General features: G+C 40.8%; 2 protein-coding genes across 5 annotated transcripts; both read left to right on the forward strand.

Annotated features, from left to right (window-relative positions):
• Positions 1-1,098: 1,098 nt before the first annotated feature.
• Positions 1,099-21,116, forward strand: LOC117807304 (ependymin-like). 4 transcript variants are annotated; one of them, XM_034676540.1, is made up of 6 exons: positions 1,099-1,229; positions 1,366-1,400; positions 1,515-1,649; positions 2,745-2,931; positions 3,020-3,107; positions 3,746-3,943. In XM_034676540.1, exons 1-6 carry the CDS (start codon positions 1,163-1,165, stop codon positions 3,873-3,875), a joined length of 642 nt encoding a protein of 213 aa, XP_034532431.1. In that variant the 5' UTR covers positions 1,099-1,162; the 3' UTR covers positions 3,876-3,943. The 4 variants fall into 4 exon arrangements, with proteins under 4 accessions (XP_034532431.1, XP_034532430.1, XP_034532428.1 ...); XM_034676539.1 differs by lacking the exons at positions 1,366-1,400; positions 1,515-1,649; positions 2,745-2,931; positions 3,020-3,107; positions 3,746-3,943 and adding exons at positions 5,576-5,610; positions 5,703-5,837; positions 18,137-18,323; positions 18,412-18,499; positions 20,529-21,116 and having other exon boundaries at positions 1,148-1,229; XM_034676537.1 differs by lacking the exons at positions 1,099-1,229; positions 1,366-1,400; positions 1,515-1,649; ... (1 more) ...; positions 3,020-3,107; positions 3,746-3,943 and adding exons at positions 4,141-4,255; positions 5,576-5,610; positions 5,703-5,837; ... (1 more) ...; positions 18,412-18,499; positions 20,529-21,116.
• Positions 11,797-15,628, forward strand: LOC117807305 (ependymin-like). The gene is made up of 6 exons (XM_034676542.1): positions 11,797-11,920; positions 12,073-12,107; positions 12,230-12,364; positions 13,454-13,640; positions 13,729-13,816; positions 15,431-15,628. Exons 1-6 carry the CDS (start codon positions 11,854-11,856, stop codon positions 15,558-15,560), a joined length of 642 nt encoding a protein of 213 aa, XP_034532433.1. The 5' UTR covers positions 11,797-11,853; the 3' UTR covers positions 15,561-15,628.
• Positions 21,117-22,073: the final 957 nt, after the last annotated feature.

Consider the following 22,073-nt stretch of genomic DNA (forward strand, 5'->3'; position numbering starts at 1 on the left):
CAACAATCCATATACAAGGTCAATAAAACACGTCAGGAGCTGACGAATGCTATCATGAGATCTAAATGAGGAAACACTGGACGTGAAATGAAATGTTAAAACTCCAGATAGATAAATAAAATAACCAAGATAGAGGTCATAAATCCTCCTGTATACATGTAAGGTCATCCACAACCTCGCCCCCTGTATCTGTCTGATCTCCTCCGCATTGCCACCCCCTCTCGCTCCCTCAGGTCTTCCTCTTCCCTCCACCTTTCTGTGCCCTCTGCCCGTCTCAGCACCATGGGGAGCAGAGCTTTCAGTCGCTCTGCTCCCAAACTCTGGAACTCACTCCCACCAGACATCACAAACTCACTGCTCACTACCCCTCTTCAAATCAAGACTCAAAACCCATCTGTTCCAATCTGCATTCTCTGTATAATTCCACTGCTTCATTATAACTTGGTGTTACTTCTGCTTGTTATTTTTATTTATTTTATTGTATTATTTTATGTACTATGTTGTTAATCTCTGTAAAGTGTCCTTTAGTGCTGAGAAAGGCGCTTTTAAATCAAATGTATTATTATTATTATTATTATTATTATTATTATTATTATTAAATAAGACAATAAAATGCCACGAGATAATCAATACAAGTCAATTAAAGTAAGGTACAAAAATTCTCTTTTATGAATAGAAATGTTAAAAAGGGTAAATAAAAATAGAGTTACAGACAATACGATAAAATCTAATTTTGAGACTTTGAAAAACAATTTTTGTTACCACAGACAAGGAAAAAGTATCTTTCTGTATAAAGGCAAATCACATGACACTCATCATGTGACACAGCATGAACTGAAACTCCTATCAATAGAAACATAACCACTGATTAACTTAGTGGTGACAATAGAAAGGACACTTCTTCAAACCCTGTAGTGTGAAAACTGAACCACAGAAGACATAAAAGTGCTTACATAGTACAAAGTTGCATTTCTCTGAAAAGTTACAGCTCTTATTACCTTTGTCATATAGGCCTCGATAGCAGAACATTGACTTTTCTGACACTCACAGGATTAGAAATTAAACCAGGAGGAAGAGCTTTCCCCTGGCGGCGGAAGGCCCGTATATAAGAAGGGGTTCCACTTCACAGCAGCAGTGTGTGTTACTGTCCGAGAACACAAATATGAAACTCTTTGTTGTGTTAGCGGCACTCCTGGCAGGCTGCCTGGCCCAGAAGCCTCACCCATGCAGTAAGTAAATAATTATTTTGATTTCAGTCTAATGTAATTGTATGACTTCTCAGTACTAGCACAATGTTTTCCTTTGCTGAGTGATGTTGTTTTACTGTGTCACATGTTTTAATTCCACACATCTTCCAAATCACAGAAGGTCCTCCTCTGCTGAGCGGGGGTCTCTATGTGGTGAGTGTTCAACGTGTCTTTAGGGGCATGATGATGCAGTATCAGAGCACAATGACAAAGCCCTGAGAGAGTAATAAACAGAGATTTAAACTCACCCTGATCTTCTTTCTGCAGACCACACAGAATGAAAGGGCGTTCGTCTTGGCCGGATACCTGTATGATGCACTGGGAGAGCGGTTAAGGGTCTATGAGACGGGCACCCTGGATAATCAGACCTTCACATACGACTATCTTCTGTACTACAGAGAGGTGAACATCATTAAGATTTATTTACACTGATGGAAAACACTGACAAAATAATTTGACTGATGAATAAATGATGCTCTTATTCTCATATTAGAAAGAACCCTGAGTGGTTAGGGTTAGGGTTAGGGTTGGGTGAGGTGCGTTGGGAAGAGGCCCGAAGGTTCGGCTTAGGCGTGAAGGTCACTGACAAATACTGTGGGCTAGGGTTAGGCAAGAACCCAGAGTAGTTAGGGTTAGGACTTTACATTTAAATTGTATTTCACAGAATGTTGTTCTCTGTAATTTCAATGACAGCTTCTCTTTATGCATGGGCACCAAAAAGGTCAAACTAGAGCAATAATAAAAGTTGCCTTTTGCAAAGGTGCTTTCAGTGTTATTCATTTATCATTCTGTCATTGTGCACAAATCCAAAAGTATCCCACAGTAATGTGCATATACATTTTAAACTGTAATCTTTAATAGGACAGAGAATGCACATTATCTGTAGAGTATTACTCAGATCCAGTCTGAAGGACGCATGGGATCACTTTCAAATATTATAAATATACACTACTGGTCAAAAGTTTGTAAACACCTTCTCATTCAAGGGTTTGTATTTATTGTAATTATTATAAACACTGTAGATTAATACTGAAGACATCAAAACTCTGAAAGAACATATATGGAATTATTGAATGAACAAAAAAGTGTTAAACAAAGCAGAATCTGTTTTATATTTTAGATTCTGTAAAGTAGCCCCCTTTTTCCTTCATGACAGCTTTGCACACTCTTGGTATTCTCTCAGTCTGCTTCATGAAGTGGTCTCCTGGAATGGTTTCTAATGAACATGAGCCTTGTCAAGAGTTCATTTGTAGAATGACTTGCCTTCTTAATGTGTTTGAGACCATCAGTTGTGTTGTTCAGAGGTAGGGTTAGTACACAATGGATAGCCCTATTTGACTACTGTTGTAATCCAGATTACTGCAAAACCAGATTGTTTCATCGTTTTGATGTCTTCAGTATTAATCTACAGTTTTTCTGCACTTGGTGTTCATGGTGCATCATGATTTTCAAGCATCATAAACATCCTGAACTGATCCCACCATTTTAATCCAACAGCAAGTTGTGTATCAGATCGACGACAAAGGCCAAACCTGCACTAAAAGCCCTCTGAAGGCGGACTTCCCTTTCTTGCATATCCCAGGAGATGCATCCTTCGTGGCCCAGACTGTCCTGGGTGACTCATCTAGACCTGGGGAGGGACTGTTGGTCAACACTTGGACAGGAAATGTGACTGAGCAAGAAGGTCAGAGAGCACTTAGATATTAAGACTGTTTTAATCAATCCTTCTTTATTCCTATGAAGTTCATTTCTTCTCATCTCTGGTCCCACAGAAAGGTACGTGGCCACAGTGACCGAGTTTGGATGCATTCCTGTCACGGTTGCGAGGCAGACCAAAGAGTATGGATGGGTGACAACGAGGTCAGTTTACATTTAGACATCTTTCATTACCCTATAAAACCAAGCATAGCATATTTGATGCATCAGTTTATGAGACCTCTGCATCATCAGTGTGATATATTTTATCTGATAAAACCTGATGTAGACAATCAGATACATGCAGTGCACGGATAATCCACCAGGTGTGAGTAACTCATGAACCAGAAGGACGTCACTTGATCCAAAATGTCAGCTGTGACAATTATTTGATGGTTCAGGCTTTACAGGGTTAAAACTACATCTCTATGGGGCAGAAAGCATAGTGTAGTAGTGCAGGCTATCAGACTGTATAAAAGACTTGGACGCAGCATAACCTGATTTATAGTTACATCAACACAAACAATAATGAACACCATGCTACACTCACACATTTCAAACCAGAAACTGAGATCAGGAACTGAAGCCAAATGTTTGATGAGGTGATAAATGAAGGAAAAGAAAGCTCATTTTCCAATCTGGTTTATACAAACAGAAATCTGTTTGCTGCTTGTGAAGTGTCCCCCTGCTGGCCATTAAAACAGTGCACGTTTCACGCATTTAAGCAAATCTTTGACTTCAGGTTTGACTGTAAGACTTCTGATTTGAAGCAGATGATTGATTCTTTGTCTTTCTTTCTCCAGCTACTTTGACAACGTCATCGGGATTACAAACCCCGATCTGCTCAACCCTCCATCCTTCTGCCCGGACGCAGACACGAAGACTGACGAGGAGCCACTTGACTTCTTCAAAATATTGTTTAGAAAGAATTGAGATGCCTCTTTCAACCAGCGTGTCCAACCTGTTTCAAGATATTTAATAAATCAAACTGAGCCACTGAACTAAAGCTTTGTCATCATTTTTAAAACTTTATTCCTACACTGTAAAAATGAAAACTTCCATTTTGTTTCAAACTCCATCAAAGTAGTGATCTCAACTACCTGTATGAGATTTGTTGTGTAAAGTTGGTCTCATTTCATAAGCTAGGTTGGCAAAACTTGAAATTATGGGTTTGAGTCTAGGCCAAACTATTTGAGTCTGCTTCAGACAAAGAATGGGGTCTCCAACTCAAATCTACAGGGGTCTTCCACACTTTCAGTTTCCCACATGTGGCTCCATCTCTCCTGTCCTGTGTGGATTTGATCGCCCTAAAGGTGAGTATTTTGTTTGAGTATTGTATTGAAACTCTATCTTTACAGTTGGTCAGTTGATGGTGAGTTGATTACCGGTTACTGTCACTTTAATTTGTTTAGTAAGTTTAATAAGGCATGGTCATTACCAATAGTTAGCCGCCTTGAACATTAGCTAGCTACCTTGCAGGTGTGAAAACGGTGCAGTAACGTGCAGTAACAAAGTAACATTTTCTGAACAAACAATAATAAGTTGACACAACTTTCACTTCTTAGTATGTAGAACTCAACACTTTAAGTTACACTACATATGAATGATAAGTGATCTCAACAAAAACTCATCAGTTGGCTCAAATGTAAGATTTCTAGTTAGCCTCAAAACTCAAAAATCTAGTGCAGAAAGGTGACTTGAAATTTTGAGTTTTCACAACTTTTTTTTTTTAACAGTGTACTGCAAATTTTTGAAAGTCAAAGCATCACTTGTTGAGATTCCTTGACAAAATGCATTCTTTCACTTTAAAATTCTTAAACTTAAAGCTGGACACACACATATCAAAAACTGTGCAATGAGACAGGGATGAATGAACTTATTGGGAGTTTTCAGGGTCTTCAAACACATCAGTATTTTATCCCCAGACTCCATTGTTCAGTTACATCTGCTCGGTGTGCAAATACTTTGTATGACTTCATCTTTCTTTCAGGAATAAACAATTAAGTTTGTTAAAAAACATTTCTCCTGGTTCTCTGTCCCTCCTCCATCCAAAGGGGAATCCTCAACACTGATTAGGAGGATCAGATCCTTTACTGTGATGGAGTGTAACGAAGGTCTAACGTCTGACTTTATGCACTTCTGGATGTTCTTCTGACTAATGGACTGTTTGCTTTTGTAGCTCATGAAGACATCAGTATTAATTCTAGGCTGTCACATAACCGCACAAAGACTCATCACAGGAGCTTAAAGGAATGACCACAATAGTCCTGTTCTGCTTATTGTTTAGATTAGACAAGTCACATGACGCAGGAACATGGTGTCTACAGTTTGTGTGGGTTTATCAGGTGCTCTGATAACACACCTTAGCATCCTGTTACAGAGATGTCCCTCATGGGAGTATGCACTCAGGTGAGCCTTCTCACTGGTCCACCAAAAGTAAGTAAACAGCAGCAGAGAAGGAAATTGCGTTATTGGAATATTTTTGTGATTGTCTGATTTCTTAGTTCTGGGACAAGTGTATCAGCAATGTCTTCCTTTGTTGTTTATTCTGTCATCAGGTGCATTAAATGCTCCTTTTCTGTATCACACATCAAATGTCATGTTTTAATTCCACTCATCTTCCAAACTCACAGAAAGTCCTCCTCTGATGACCGGAGCGCTGACTGTGGTGAGTGTTTATGCTTCAAAGTGTCTTTAGAAAGCTGGATTAGGGTATGTGATAGAGGGATACTTTAACTCTCCATGTTCTTCTTTCTCCAGAGCACACAGAACGAAAGGCTGTGGGTCTACGCCAAATACATGTACGATGCACTGGGACAACGTCTGAGGCTCTATGAGTTTGTCTCCTCTGATAACAAGACCTTCACCTATGACCTCCTGATGCTCTACAGAGAGGTGACTAAAACAATGACATTAACATTCAATATTTATCAGTCTGAGAGAGTGACAACATTTCAAGGATTTATTGTAACTGAATCATTATTATTATTATTATTATTATTATTATTATTATTACGTGTAGTAGAAACAATAGTAGTATTAGTAGTAGTTGTAGTAGCAATAGTAGTTGTATTAGTAGTAGGAGTAGTAGGAGTAGGAGTAGTAGTAGTCAAAGTAGTGACAGGAGTAGTAATAGCAGTAATAGTAAAAGTAGCAGGAAAGTACTAGTTGTAGTAGTAATAATAGTAGTAGTAGTAATATTAGTAGTTGTAATAGTAGAAGTAGCAGTAGTAATAGTAGCAGTAGGAGTAGTATTAATAGTAGTAGGAGTAGTAATAGTAGTAGTAATAGTAGAAGTAGTAATATTTGTAGTTGTAATAGTAGTAGTAGTAATAGTAGCAGCAATAGTAGTAAGAGTAGTTGTAGTAGCAATAGTAGTAGTAGTAGTCATGATAGTAATAGTTGTAGTAGTAGGAGTAGTATTAGAAGTAATGGTAGAAGTAGTAATAGTAGTAGTAGTTGTAGTAGATATAGTAATAGTCCATCCATCCATCCATTTTCTTCCGCTTATCCGGGGTCGGGTCGTGGGGGTAGCAGTCCAAGCAAATTGACCCAGACATCCCTCTCCCCGGCGACACTTTCCAGATCCTCCTGGGGAATCCCGAGACGTTCCCAGACCAGGCGGAAGATATAATCCCTCCACCGCGTTCTGGGTCTACCCCGGGGCCTTCTCCCAGTTGGACGTGCCCGGAACACCTCTAAAGGGAGGCGTCCGGGAGGCATCCTTGTCAGATGCCGGAACAACCTCAGCTGACTCCTTTCGACGCGGAGGAGCAGCGGCTCTACTCCGAGCTCCCTCCGGATGTCCGAGCTCCTGACCCTCTCTCTAAGGCTGAGCCCAGACACCCTTCGCAGACGCTTGTATCCGCGCAACCCTGGCGGAGTCCAACACGCACCGAGAACGCGTCCGACTTTCTGCCAAGTATGCGGACACAACTCTCACTTTGGTCGTACAGGGACCGGATAGCTCGCAGTAGCGGCCCCCGAACCCCATACTCCCGCAGTACCCCCCACAAGAGCCCCCATGGTACACGATCGTAGGCTTTCTCCAAGTCCACAAAACACATGTAGACTGGATGGGCAAACTCCCATGCCCCCTCCAGGAGCCTCGCAAGGGTAAAGAGCTGGTCCACTGTCCCACAGCCAGGACGAAAACCACATTTTTCCTCCTGTATCCGAGGTTCGACCTCCGGTCGGAGCCTCCTTTCCAGCACCCTAGAGTACACTTTTCCCGGGAGGCTGAGAAGTGTGATACCCCTATAATTGGAGCACACTCTCCGGTCCCCCTTTTTGAAAATGGGAACCACCATCCCGGTCTGCCACTCCACAGGCACCGTCCCAGACCTCCACGCGACACTGAAGAGGCATGTCAGCCAAGACAGCCCAACAATGTCCAGAGCCTTCAGCATCTCAGGGCGAATCTCATCCACCCCCGGCGCCTTGCCACTGGAGAGCTTTTTGACTACCTCAGTGACCTCTGCCAAGGAAATGGACGAGTCCTCCGCTGGGTCTTCAGACTCTGCCTCCTCCTCGAAGGACGTGTTGGCTGGATTTAGGAGATCCTCAAAGTGCTCCTTCCACCGCATGACGATATCCCCAGTCTGGGTCAGCAGTTCCCCATCCCTGCTGAAAACAGCCTGGGTCCAGCCCTGCTTTTCCTTCCTGAGCCACCAGACGGTTTGCCAGAACCTCCTTGGGGCCAACCGAAAGTCCTTCTCCATAGCCTCCCCGAACTCCTCCCACTCTGCATCTGGAGTTCTTCCTCTGTAAACTCTAGTTCATAGAGGTATCCAAAGTCAAGTCAAAGTCAAGAGCTGCAATTTTTTTCTTGTAGAGCATGCAATTGCACCGTGATGAGTGCCTGGACGGGAGGGGACACCAAGAGGCGTCCCCGTCTGCAGAAAATTTTAGCCTAGCTTGTCTGCCGGTCATCTGTGAATTTTCTCATTAAAGAGGAAGAGCTCACCGGTACTCATTGTGGCTAGCAGGAGCAATAGTGCAATGTAACTCATACGACCCCACTTCAAATAAACTGAAATATCCCTTTAAGTATTATTAGGTTTAAATCCTGGCAGGCAGGCTGCCATGTTCACAGCCCATCAGTCACACTGACCGTGCCTTAAAGCTTGACCTGTCTATATCAGGATGCATGGGGCTTTGATACATACAGTATTTGCCAGCCTGTGCGTTTGAATGGTCTAAGTTGTTGCTGTGTGAGCGACAGACTCCCTTCTCAGTTCCACACACCCAGGTTTCCCATAAGTTGTTGTTGCTTGCCAAAAAAGGTGATGTTCATCTTCCCCCAACTCAACAAACTACAATATATCCAGAACTCTGCCGCCTGCCTGCTCACCCGCACCCGCTCCGTGACCACATCACCCCTGTCCTCCAAAACCTCCACCTCCTCCCTATCAAACAGTGCATACATTTTGAAATCCTCCTCCTCACCCACAAAGCCCTCCATAACCAGGCCCCCTCTTACCTCACCGACCTGCTCCACCACCACACCCCCTCCCGTAACCTCCGATCCTCCAACGCCCTCCTCCTCTCCCTACCTCCTGACACCAAGCACCGAACCTGGGAGGACAGAGCTTTCTCTGTCGCCGCCCCCACCCTCTGGAACGCCTTACCACTAAACATTAGAAACTACCCCAACCTGTCCACCTTCAAAACACTCACCAAAACCCTCCTATTAGAACTGCTTTTAACGTATGATTGCTTTTAAATGTACTTTATTCATGTTTTTATTTTTCTGTTGTTTTATATGATGTTTTATCCTTTGTGCAGCGTCTTTGAGTTTTTAGAAAAGCGCTTTATAAATAAAATGTATCATAATTATTATTATTATCATTTGTTATGTTTGAGGTTGGACTGAGCCAGCACGACTTCTGAACTCCTGGGAAGTTTTATCATTTCTAACTCTCATAACTTCATACAGTTACACAATGGTAACAGCTCCACAATACCTGAATGCTCCAGCTTATGGCCTTATACGAGTCTGATACCAAACCTCCCTACAATATTTAATCTCCCAATACTCTCTCTCTCTCTCTCTCTCTCTCTCTCTCTCTCTCTCTCTCTCTCTCTCTCTCTCTCTCTCTCTCTCTCTCTCTCTCTCTTGCATGCTGAAACCAGCCTAAAGGTTGACCTTTGATTTTGGGTGTGATGAATTTAATCTTTTAACATTTTATATTTTTCTGTTCTCCAGCTACTTCAACAACGTGATCGGGCTTTCAGACCCCGGTCTGCTCAACCCTCCATCCTTCTGTCCTTGCAAACACACAGCAGCTGACAGTGACAAGGAGCCGGTCGACTTCTTTAAGCTTGTTCCAGAAGCATTGAGGGCCACTTCAAACTAATGTGTCGAACCCTCTGAGGGATTTTAATAAATCAAACTGAGCCACTGATTCAAAGCTTTATGTACTAACACAACGTTATTTCAGCTGAAATATTTCCATGTGCCTTTAACTTGAGCATTCTTCAAATTTGAGGATTTCACACATAATGAATTTAACTTTTATACATGGATGAAAGTTGCTTAAGCTTGAGGCTTGTCATAAGAATGTTTCCTTCTGTCAAATAAACTGGACACCTCCAACTCTGCAGCAGGGAGTGTTCAGTGATGGTGAGAGCACAGAACACTGGAACCCCTAAGGGTACAGATGAACTTCACACACCTGGTATTAATCAGGGACACACACATGCTGAAGTGAGGCAACATTACTTTTATTTTGAATGTGTTTAAATATTTGTTTTAAACTGGATGAGTTTTGTTGTCTATTCACAGAGTTTCATGATCTTTAGTTTGTATGCTCTTAAAGAGGAAACAACCTCAATATCATTTAAATCATCAGCATGAGTAGCACAAGAAAGTTTTATAAAGTGCCTTTAGGAGCTCAATGAACACTCAGTGTGTTGTTTTTAATGGAAAAGAAATGAAAACATTTTTAATTCTTTGCAAGTCAAGTTGTATTTCTGTAAGTCTGTGTTATAATAAATAAAATACTTGATGAAGCCTTTGTTTGTTTTTCTAGAATGTGTTTGTGTTTTATATCTCTGCCTTTCGAGGTGTGACTGGATTGATGTTTAACTGGATCTAGTATCACATGAATCACCTGACAGGAGGACAAATAAAGTTAAGTATCAAGGTTGTCTTCCATCATGAGGAGAGCTCACAGCGGAGCTTTCCTTGGCCTAGTTTTTATGTAACTCTAACTTAAGTCTTTTTTACTTTTATTCTTTAAAGAATGATTTTTGCAACTGTGGGTTAAACAAAATAATGTTGATGCCAAAAAATCAAATCATCTTTTGAGCCAGTTTTTTTTTTCTTTTTTTAAGTTGTATTTTTGGGCATTTTTAGCTTCAAAGAATAGGACAGCTGAAGAGAGACAGGAAATGTGGGGAGTAGAGAGTGGGGGAGGACATGCAGTAAATGGTCAAGGCTGGAATCAAGCCTGCAACCACTGCAATGAGGGCTGTAGCCTTTGTATATGGGGCATGCAAAAATAAATAAACAATAAGACCCATCATCCAACAATCCATATACAAGGTCAATAAAACACGTCAGGAGCTGACGAATGCTATCATGAGATCTAAATGAGGAAACACTGGACGTGAAATTAAATGTTAAAACTCCAGATAGATAAATAAAATAACCAAGATAGAGGTCATAAATCCTCCTGTATACATGTAAGGTCATCCACAACCTCGCCCCCTGTATCTGTCTGATCTCCTCCGCATTGCCACCCCCTCTCGCTCCCTCAGGTCTTCCTCTTCCCTCCACCTTTCTGTGCCCTCTGCCCGTCTCAGCACCATGGGGAGCAGAGCTTTCAGTCGCTCTGCTCCCCAACTCTGGAACTCACTCCCACCAGACATCACAAACTCACTGCTCACTACCCCTCTTCAAATCAAGACTCAAAACCCATCTGTTCCAAGCTGCATTCTCTGTATAATTCCACTCTTTCATTATAACTTGGTGTTACTTCTGCTTGTTATTTCTATTTATTTTATTGTATTATTTTATGTACTATGTTGTTAATCTCTGTAAAGTGTCCTTTAGTGCTGAGAAAGGCGCTTTTAAATCAAATGTATTATTATTATTATTATTATTATGAAATAAGACAGTAAAATGCCACGAGATAATCAATACAAGTCAATTAAAGTAAGGTACAAAAATTAGATAGAGTTACAGACAATACGATAAAATCAAATTTTGAGACTTTGAAAAACAATTTTTGTTACCACAGACAAGGAAAAAGTATCTTTCTGTATAAAGGCAAATCACATGGCACTCATCATGTGACACAGCATGAACTGAAACTCCTATCAAAGGCAATGTAACCACTGATTAACTTAGTGGTGACAATAGAAAGGACACTTGTTCAAACCCTGTAGTGTGAAAACTGAACCACAGAAGACAAAAAAGTGTTTACATAGTGAGCGCATGAGTGTTCAAAGTTTGACAGTCAGGTGCTCTGATGAGCTCAGTTCCTCACCTGCTCATCATGTGACAGTTATGTCATTCATGGAAATATGAGACCATGTGAGCCTCCTCTCCAGTTTGCATAAATACACTTCTGGGTTTATTAGCCTCCATCTTCTGTGAACACAAACACCTGACGCACTGCAGGAATAATTACTCTACTCTATGCAGACGTAGTTCAACTGAAGAAATCTTCACTCTGATTTTGTGCACGATTAGAAGAAATAAAAGTTGCATTTCTCTGAAAAGTTACAGCTCTTATTACCTTTGTCATATAGGCCTCGATAGCAGAACATTGACTTTTATGACACTCACAGGATTAGAAATTAAACCAGGAGGAAGAGCTTTCCCCTGGCGACGGAAGGCCCGTATATAAGAAGGGGTTCCACTTCACAGCTGCAGTGTGTGTTGCTGTCCGAGAACACAAATATGAAACTCTTTGTTGTGTTAGCGGCACTCCTGGCAGGCTGCCTGGCCCAGAAGCCTCACCCATGCAGTAAGTAAATAATGACACAGTTAGGAACAGATTTTGATTTCACTCTAATGTAATTGTATGACTTCTCAGTACTAGCACAATGTTTTCCTTTGCCTATTGATGTTGTTTTACTGTGTCACATGTTTTAATTCCACACATCTTCCAAATCACAGAAAGTCCTCCACTGCTGAGCGGGGGTCTCTATGTGGTGAGTGTTCAACGTGTCTTTAGGGGCATGATGATGCAGTATCAGAGCACAATGACAAAGTCCTAAGAGAGAGAGAGAGTAATAAACAGAGATCTAAACTCACCCTGATCTTCTTTCTGCAGACCACACAGAATGAAAGGGCGTTCGTCTTGGCCGGATACCTGTATGATGCACTGGGAGAGCGGTTCCGGATCTATGAGACGGGCACCCTGGATAATCAGACCTTCACATACGACTATCTTCTGTACTACAGAGAGGTGACGTGAACATCATTAAGATTTATTTACACTGATGGAAAACACTGACAAAATAATTTGACTGATGAATAAATGATGCTCTTATTCTCATATTAAAAAGAACCCCGAGTGGTTAGGGTTAGGGTTGGGTGAGGTGCGTTGGGAAGAGGCCCGAAGTTTCGGCTTAGGCGTGAAGGTCACTGACAAATACTGTGGGCTAGGGTTAGGCAAGAACCCAGAGTAGTTAGGGTTAGGACTTTACATTTAAATTGTATTTCACAGAATGTTGTTCTCTGTAATTTCAATGACAGCTTCTCTTTATGCATGGGCACCAAAAAGGTCAAACTAGAGCAATAATAAAAGTTGCCTTTTGCAAAGGTGCTTTCAGTGTTATTCATTTATCATTCTGTCATTGTGCACAAATCCAAAAGTATCCCACAGTAATGTGCATATACATTTTAAACTGTAATCTTTAATAGGACAGAGACTGCACATTATCTGTAGAGTATTACTGAGATCCAGTCTGAAGGACGCATGGGATCACTTTCAAATATTATAAATATACACTACCAGTCAAAAGTTTGTAAACACCTTCTCATTCAAGGGTTTGTATTTATTGTAATTATTGTAAACACTGTAGATTAATACTGAAGACATCAAAACTCTGAAAGAACATATATGGAATTATTGAATGAACAAAAAAGTGTTCAACAAAGCAGAATCTGTTTTATATTTTAGATTCTGTAAAGTAGCCCCCTTTTTCCTTCATGACAACTTTGCACACTCTTGGTATTCTCTCAGTCTGCTTCATGAAGTGGTCTCCTGGAATGGTTTCTAATGAACATGAGCCTTGTCAAGAGTTCATTTGTAGAATGACTTGCCTTCTTAATGTGTTTGAGACCATCAGTTGTGTTGTTCAGAGGTAGGGTTAGTACACAATGGATAGCCCTATTTGACTACTGTTGTAATCCAGATTATGGCAAAACCAGTTTCATAGTTTTGATGTCTTCAGTATTAATCTACAGTTTTTCTGCACTTGGTGTTCATGGTGCATCATGATTTTCAAGCATCATAAACATCCTGAACTGATCCCACCATTTAATCCAACAGCAAGTTGTGTATCAGATCGACGACAAAGGCCAAACCTGCACTAAAAGCCCTCTGAAGGCGGACTTCCCTTTCTTGGGTATCCCAGGAGATGCATCCTTCGTGGCCCAGACTGTCCTGGGTGACTCATCTAGACCTGGGGAGGGACTCCTGGTCAACACTTGGACAGGAAATGCGGCTAAGCAAGAAGGTCAGAGAGCACTTAGATATTAAGACTGTTTTAACAAAACCTTCTTTATTCCTATGAAGTTCATTTCTTCTGATCTCTGGTCCCACAGAAAGGTACATGGCCACAGTGACCGAGTTTGGATGCATTCCTGTCACAATTGCAGAGCAGACCAAAGAGTATGGATGGGTGACAACGAGGTCAGTTTACATTTAGACGTCTTTCATAACCCTATAAAACCAAGCATAGCATATTTGATGCATCAGTTTTTGAGACCTCTGCATCATCAGTGTGATATATTTTATCTGATAAAACCTGATGTAGACAATCAGATACATGCAGTGCACGGATAATCCACCAGGTGTGAGTAATTCATGCACCAGAAGGACCTCACTTGATCCAAAATGTCAGCTGTGGATCAGAGACCCACTCAAGGTTTTTCAAGGATATTTTTACTAATTTTGAAACAGTTTGGATGAAAAAAACGTTCAAATTGTTCCTGAAACTTCAAGAGGAATAGTTACTGGATTGATGCAATGTAAACTAATTAATATTTCATAACTTAATTTATAGTCAAACAGTGTTGAAAATGTGTGTATCTAAATAGATACAGCAGGTATATCAGGACATTTATTTGGAGATCTGTCAATCATCATTTTATTAAATTTTATACATTATGCATTCCATAAAGCAACATACAGTCTTTTTATTATTTAAGAACATGTTTAAATGACATAATGAGGTATATTTAGAGTTGAAGTTGAGATATTTATGATGTATATTGTATTTCTATATATTCAACCTGCTGTATCATGATGATTGAGGACTGGTTGAATGTTGCCATGGCTCCCTAGTAAATAATGTCCTTTTTCTCATTGAATTCAACTAAAAACTGAACAATTCAGAGAAGAAATATACAATAAATACGTTTTTTTAATGTGTAGCAGATACAAAATATGTATGACGTTGTCATGCAATATGGAAAAAAATAGTTTCTAGGTTTGAAATTACTTTGGGAAAAACTTGAAGGAAACTCAAAGTGTAATAGGCTAAAAATGTTGGTTTTATGTGTTTTAGTTTGTTTAAAAAATAAGAAACTTTGAGCAAAAAAATTGCACCAAAATGCCTGATGTATCAAATATGATACAAATTAAAACTCATATATATAAATTGCTATTTTATTTCTTCTTTTTTTTAACTGTCAGAAGGTCCAATAAACACTCAATTTTCAAATAATTACAATTTTCTGGCAATTATTTGATGGTCCAGGCTTTACAGGGTTAAAACTACATCTCTATGGGGCAGAAAGCATAGTGTAGTAGTGCAGGCTATCAGACTGCATAAAAGACTTGCATCAATCACCTCTTTGAAGCCTCGACTTCGGCCTTCCTGCCACCAGCATCTTCGTTCATTGGAACAACAAGTCCCCGTCGTTGGACTGAGTGTGAATATGCATTGTTAGGGCTGGTGGTGACTTGTCAATCACATGTAGCCACAAACTAAAGCATAACCTGATTTAAAGTTACATTAAACGAAAGAATGAACACCATGCTACACTCACACATTTCAAACCAGAAACTGAGATCAGGAACTGAAGTCAAATGTTTGATGAGGTGATAAATGAAGGAAAAGAAAGCTCATTTTCCAATCTGGTTTATACAAACAGAAATCTGTTTGCTGCTTGTGAAGTGTCCCCCTGCTGGCCATTAAAACAGTGCACGTTTCACGCATTTAAGCAAATCTTCGACTTCATGTTTGACTTTAAGACTTCAGATCTGAAGCAGATGATTGATTCTTTGTCTTTCTTTCTCCAGCTACTTTGACAACGTCATCGGGATTACAAACCCCGATCTGCTCAACCCTCCATCCTTCTGCCCGGACGCAGACACGAAGACTGACGAGGAGCCACTTGACTTCTTCAAAATATTGTTTCGAAAGAATTGAGATGCCTCTTTCAACCAGCGTGTCCAACCTGTTTCAAGATATTTAATAAATCAAACTGAGCCACTGAATCAAAGCTGTTTCATGTTTTTGTAACATTATTCCTACTGAAAGTATTTGAAGGTCAGAGCATCACTAGTGGAGATTCCTTGACAAAATGCATTCTTTCACTTTAAAATTCTTAAACTTAAAGCTGGACACACACATATCAAAAACTGTGCAATATGACAGGGATGAATGAACTTATTGGGAGTTTTCAGGGTCTTCAAACACATCAGTATTTTATCCCCAGACTCCATTGTTCAGTTACATCTGCTCGGTGTGCAAATACTTTGTATGACTTCATCTTTCTTTCAGGAATAAACAATTAAGTTTGGTAAAAAACATTTCTCCTGGCTCTCTGTCCCTCCTCCATCCAAAGGGGAATCCTCAACACTGATTAGGAGGATCAGATCCTTTACTGTGATGGAGTGTAACGAAGGTCTAACGTCTGACTGTATGCACTTCTGGATGTTCTTCTGACTAATGGACTGTTTGCTTTTGTAGCTCATGAAGACATCAGTATTAATTCTAGGCTGTCACATAACCGCACAAAGACTCATCACAGGAGCTTAAAGGAATGACCACAATAGTCCTGTTCTGCTTATTGTTTAGATTAGACAAGTCACATGACACAGGAACATGGTGTCTACAGTTTGTGTGGGTTTATCAGGTGCTCTGATAACACACCTGAGCATCCTGTTACAGAGATGTCCCTCATGGGAGTATGCACTCAGGTGAGCCTTCTCACTGGTCCACCAAAATCCACTTCAGGGTTTGTCTTCCTCCGTCTTCTGCGAACACAAACAACATTCTTTACCCCTCACCCACTCTGCATGATTAATTGCACAACTTTCTGTAAGCTTGGTGGAAATACTTTGACCTGGATTTGGTGCACCGGGAGTAGTAAAGGAGTTGTATTGCTAATGGGTGAAACTCTAATGGTCTTGTTTATCTCGGCCTGATAGCAGAACAGTCTTTGTGACACATGACACACACAGGGTGAAACATAAAACCAGGAAGCAGGACCTCCTATCAGAGCAACAGGGTCCTTATATAAAGAAGTGTTTCCCCCTAGCAGCAGCAGAGAGTGTGTTGGTGCTTGAGAACGCTCACTTGGAAACAGACAATATGAGACTGCTTGTGGCTGTAGTGCTCTTACTGGCAGGCTGCCTGGCACAGAAACCTCACCCATGCAGTAAGTAAACAGCAGCAGAGAGGGAAATTGCGTTATTGGAATACTTTTGTGATTGTATGATTTCTTAGTTCTGGGACAAGTGTATCAGCAATGTCTTCCTTTGTTGTTTATTCTGTCATCAGGTGCATTAAATGCTCCTTTTCTGTATCACACGTCAAATGTCATGTTTTAATCTCCACTCATCATCTTCCAAACTCACAGAAAGTCCTCCTCTGATGACCGGAGCACTGACTGTGGTGAGTGTTTATGCTTCAAAGTGTCTTTAGAAAGCTGAATTAGGGTATGTGATAGAGGGATACTTTAACTCTCCATGTTCTTCTTTCTCCAGAGCACACAGAACGAAAGGCTGTGGGTCTACGCCAAATACATGTACGATGCACTAGGACAACGTCTGAGGCTCTATGAGTTTGTCTCCTCTGATAACAAGACCTTCACCTATGACTTTCTCATGCTCTACAGAGAGGTGACTAAAACAATGACATTAACATTCAATATTGATTAGTCTGAGAGAGTGACAACATTTCAAGGATTTATTGTAACTGAATCATTATTATTATTATTATTATTATTATTATTATTATTATTATTATTATTATTATTATTATGTGTAGTAGAAACAATAGTAGTATTAGTAGTAGTTGTTGTAGTAGTAGTAGTTGTAGTAGCAATAGTAGTTGTATTAGTAGTAGTTGTAGTAGCAATAGTAGTTGTATTAGTAGTAGGAGTAGGAGTAATAGTAGTCAAAGTAGTGATAGGAGTAGTAATAGCAGTAATAGTAAAAGTAGCAGGAAAGTACTAGTTGTAGTAGTAATAATAGTAGTAGTAGTAGTAGTATTAGTAGTTGTAATAGTAGAAGTAGCAGTAAAAATAGTAGCAGTAGGAGTAGTATTAATAGTAGTAGGAGTAGTAATAGTAGTAGTAATAATATTAGTAGTTGTAATAGTAGTAGTAGTAATAATAGTAGCAGCAATAGTAGTAGGAGTAGTATTAATAGTAGTAAGAGTAGTTTTAATAGTAGTTGTATTAGCAATAGTAGTGGTAGTAGTCGTAATGGTAACAGTTGTAGTAGTAGGAGTAGTATTAGAAGTAATGGTAGAAGTAGTAATAGAAGTAGTACTTGTAGTAGCAATAGTAGTTAGTGCAGGATTATTCTGAATTACAAGGTCACCTATGAGTCCACCACTGAATCTTTGTATTAGTTTGTAGGATCTTAAAAGTAGGCTTTGGGATCATCCAACCAGTGTATGCATGTTTTACCACTGAGGGTTGGTAATCTATTGACTTCCTATAATATAAGGAACTAAGTAATAGTTGTTCTAACCTCACAACTTCAATCCATCAGCACATCATGTATCAGATCTTCGACAATAACAGCACCTGCACACTAAGCCCTCTGGCAGGGGACTTCGTGCCCATATCCATCCCAAAAGGTGCCTCTCTGCTGGGTCAGGTTGTCCTCGGAAGCTCATCAGGACCTGGACAAGGACTCCTGGTCAACACGTGGACGGGAGATTATCCCGGCATAGAAGGTCAGGGAGCGTACGATGATTAAAACTGTCTTAACTATTTATTATTCTATCGTTGATTATTATAACCCTTCTGTCTCTGACCCTGCAGGAAAGTTCATGATGACAATGACAGAGTTCGGATGCATTCCTGTCAGCTTGGCGGTCCACACCAAGGAGTATGGATGGATGGTAGTAAGGTGAGTTTACATTCACACCAACAACAAAGTAAAAATACATTTCTACCTAGCAGAAAGGTCTCTGGACTCGAGACAGACAGATAGAAGGACTGGAAGTGTTTTAAAGTTTAGAATTCAGCATGTGTGCTGTCACCATCTTGTTTCTGTCCTGACCTTTGGAAAAAGAAGGTACTATAAAAATCCTGATACCTAAGTTACTCTCTTTTACCCCAGCCTTTAAAGGGATATTTCAGTTTTTTATTGAAGTGGGGTCATATGAGTTTCATTACACTAGTACTCATGCTAGCCACAATGAGTGCCGGTGATCTCTTCCCCTTTAATGAGAAAATTCCCAGATGACCGGCAGGCAAGCTAGGCCACAATTCTCTGTGGATGGGTTCACCTGTTTCACGTAATTTCGCTAAAGTTGAGGAAAGGCACTCATCACGGTGCAAATGCATGCACCACTAGAAATAATTACAGCTCTTGACTTTGCTGTCAGAAACCCTCTTTGTTTTGGCACTATTTTCGGACGCACCTCACAGACCGGTGTTCTTCCGCTGCATGAGCACGGATACACACCGATCAGCTGTTTGGATCAACAAGCACGTAGCAGGATCAAGTAGCAGTTTGGTCTTTACAGTGAATTAAACTCACTTTTCTGCTAATTTAAAAGATAATTTATACAAGCAAACCTCCTGTAAGCCAGGGAACTCTGGATGATGAGTGATGCAGACTGGAGCCGTATGTGAGCCGCTGGTATCCTCTGATTCAGAAAGGTCCTGAAGTATTGTTGTCACTAAGTCCCTCTCCTGACAGCAGAAGCTCTCTGGGTTCATTGGCATGGGCTCACAGTTTACACACCGGCACCACCAGGTAACGTGAGATCTCTCCTGCTCACTCGTTAGCACAGAACTTTCTCCCCTCTCTTCTTCAGTATGTTGGGTCTGCATCTGGAGTTCTTCCTCTGTAAACTCTGGTTCATAGAGAAATCCTCTTGTGTCCACAGTAAACGGTATGCCATCGTCGCTGTCAGAATCACTCATTTTAGCAGTTTGTAGTTTTTGTTTCTAAAAGGGCAGGCAGATCCAGGCGTGTATCCGTGCTCATGCAGCGGAAGAACACCGGTCCGCGAGGTGCGTGCCAAAACAAAGGAGGTTTCTGACGGCAAAGTCAAAGGCTGCAATTTTTCCTAGTAGTGCATGCAATTGCACTATGATGAGTGCCTGGACAGGAGGGGACACCAAGAGGTGTCCCCGTCTGCAGAGATTTGTAGCCTAGCTTGCCTGCCGGTCCTCTGGGAATTTTCTCATTAAAGAGGAAGAGCTCACCGGTACTCATTGTGGCTAGCAGGAGCACTAGTACAATGTAACTCATACGACCCCACTTCAAATAAACTGAAATATCCCTTTAAGCATTATTAGGTTTAAAACCTGGCAGGTAGGCTGCCATGTTCACAGCCCATCAGTCACATTGACCTTAAAGCTTGACCTGTCTATATCAGGATGCATGGGGCTTTGATACATACAGTATTTGCCAGCCTGTGCGTTTGAATGGTCTAAGTTGTTGCTGTGTGAGCACTGTGGTGTGACCGACAGACTCCCTTCTCAGTTCCACACACCCAGGTTTCCCATAAGTTGTTGTTGCTTGCCAAAAAAGATGTTCATCTTCCCCCAACTCATGTTATGTTCGAGGTCAGAGTAAGCCAGCACGACTTCTGAACTCCTTAGAAGTTCTATCATTTCTAACTCTCATAACTTCATACAGTTACGCAATGGTAACAGCTGCTCAATGCCTGAATGCCCCAGCTTATGGCCTTATACGGGTCTGATACCAAAAAAAACCCTACAATATTGAGTCTACCAATACTACTCTCTCTCTCTCTCTCTCTCTCTCTCTCTCTCTCTCTCTCTCTCTCTCTCTCTCTCTCTCTCTCTCTCTCTCTCTCTCTCTCTCTATCTTGCATGCTGAAACCAGCCTAAAGGTTGACCTTTGATTTTGGGTGTAATGAATTTCATCTTTTAACATTTTATATTTTTCTGTTCTCCAGCTACTTCAACAACGTGATCGGGCTTTCAGACCCCAGTCTGCTCAACCCTCCATCCTTCTGTCCTGGCAAACACACAGCAGCTGACAGTGACAAGGAGCCGGTCGACTTCTTTAAGCTTGTTCCAGAAGCATTGAGGGCCACTTCAAACTAATGTGTCGAACCCTCTGAGGGATTTTAATAAATCAAACTGAGCCACTGATTCAAAGCTTTATGTACTAACACAACGTTATTTCAGCTGAAATATTTCCATGTGCCTTTAACTTGAGCATTCTTCAAATTTGAGGATTTCACACATAATGAATTTCACTTTTATACATATGATGAAAGTTGCCCAAGCTTGAGGCTTGTCATAAGAATGTTTCCTTCTGTCAAATAAACTGGACACCTCCAACTCTGCAGCAGGGAGTGTTCAGTGCAGAAACACCTTCAGTCAGTCGCCCTGTACAGCATGGCTCAAATCATCATGACTGTACCTCATTACCAGTAAAACAACATATGCATGGTGTCGGGATCTGCTCACATACTTTGTCTAAGAATTCACTGTGACCTCATCATTTTAATAATAAAAATTAAAGAATACTCAAGAAATGTATTTCATCTTCTTTTTACACAAACCTGACAGCACACTACTATCCGTCTCACCACTATCATCTCTGTCTCTCTTCATCTCCCTCTATCCCTCTCTCCAACACGGTCTCAGCAGATGTGTGTCTAACATGAGTCTGGTCCTGCTGGAGGTTTCTGCCTGTTAAAGGAAGTTTGTCCTTGCCACTGTAACTTGCTAAATGCTGCAAAGTGCTCTGCTCATGGTGGATTAAGATGAGATCAGACTGAGTCCTGTCTGTAAGATGGGACTGGATCTGATCCGGTCTTGAGGTTGGGTCTTTGGTAATTTATAGAACATAGAGTATGGTCTAGACCTGCTCTGTTTGTAAAAGCGTGATTTGGTGCTATACAAATAAAGATTGATTGATTGATTGATTGATACACTGTGCAGGATTACAGTGTACAAAATTCTACCTCTAGTGAACATCAACACAGACAGTGGAGACTAGTAAATACGATAAAACCTGGTCCGACGTTTAGTTTTTGGTGATCGCTGAGAATGGTCCACTACTCTCACGAGTCGATGTTTTGTTCAGTTTCTTCCTTGTGTTTCATGCCTTGGTTCCTTCCCGTGTTTTTTCTGTGTTAGTTATCCTTTGTCTCCCTTGAGTGTTTAGTGATCCATGTCTCTTGTTGTACTTTCTTGTGTTTCTTGTCTTTTGTTCTCTGTTTTGTAGTTCTGATCCCTGTGTTTCCAGTTTAGTTACTTGCTGTTCTTGTGTGTTTCCCTCCTTTTTGATTCCCTTTATTAGTTTCACCTGTGTCCTGTCTCCACACCTGTGTTAATTACTCTGTGTATTTAGTTTTTCTGTTTCCCCTGTCCTGTGTTGGATCATTGTTCATCTTCCCTGTGTCCGTCTCTCCTGACTTATGTGTCCATTTGTTTCCCCAGTGTTTCCATTTGTGTATAGACTTTATTTGTGTTTTTACTCAATTGAG

This window comes from Notolabrus celidotus, chromosome 23, assembly GCF_009762535.1.
Source record: "Notolabrus celidotus isolate fNotCel1 chromosome 23, fNotCel1.pri, whole genome shotgun sequence".
NCBI classification, from domain to species: Eukaryota; Metazoa; Chordata; class Actinopteri; order Labriformes; family Labridae; genus Notolabrus; species Notolabrus celidotus.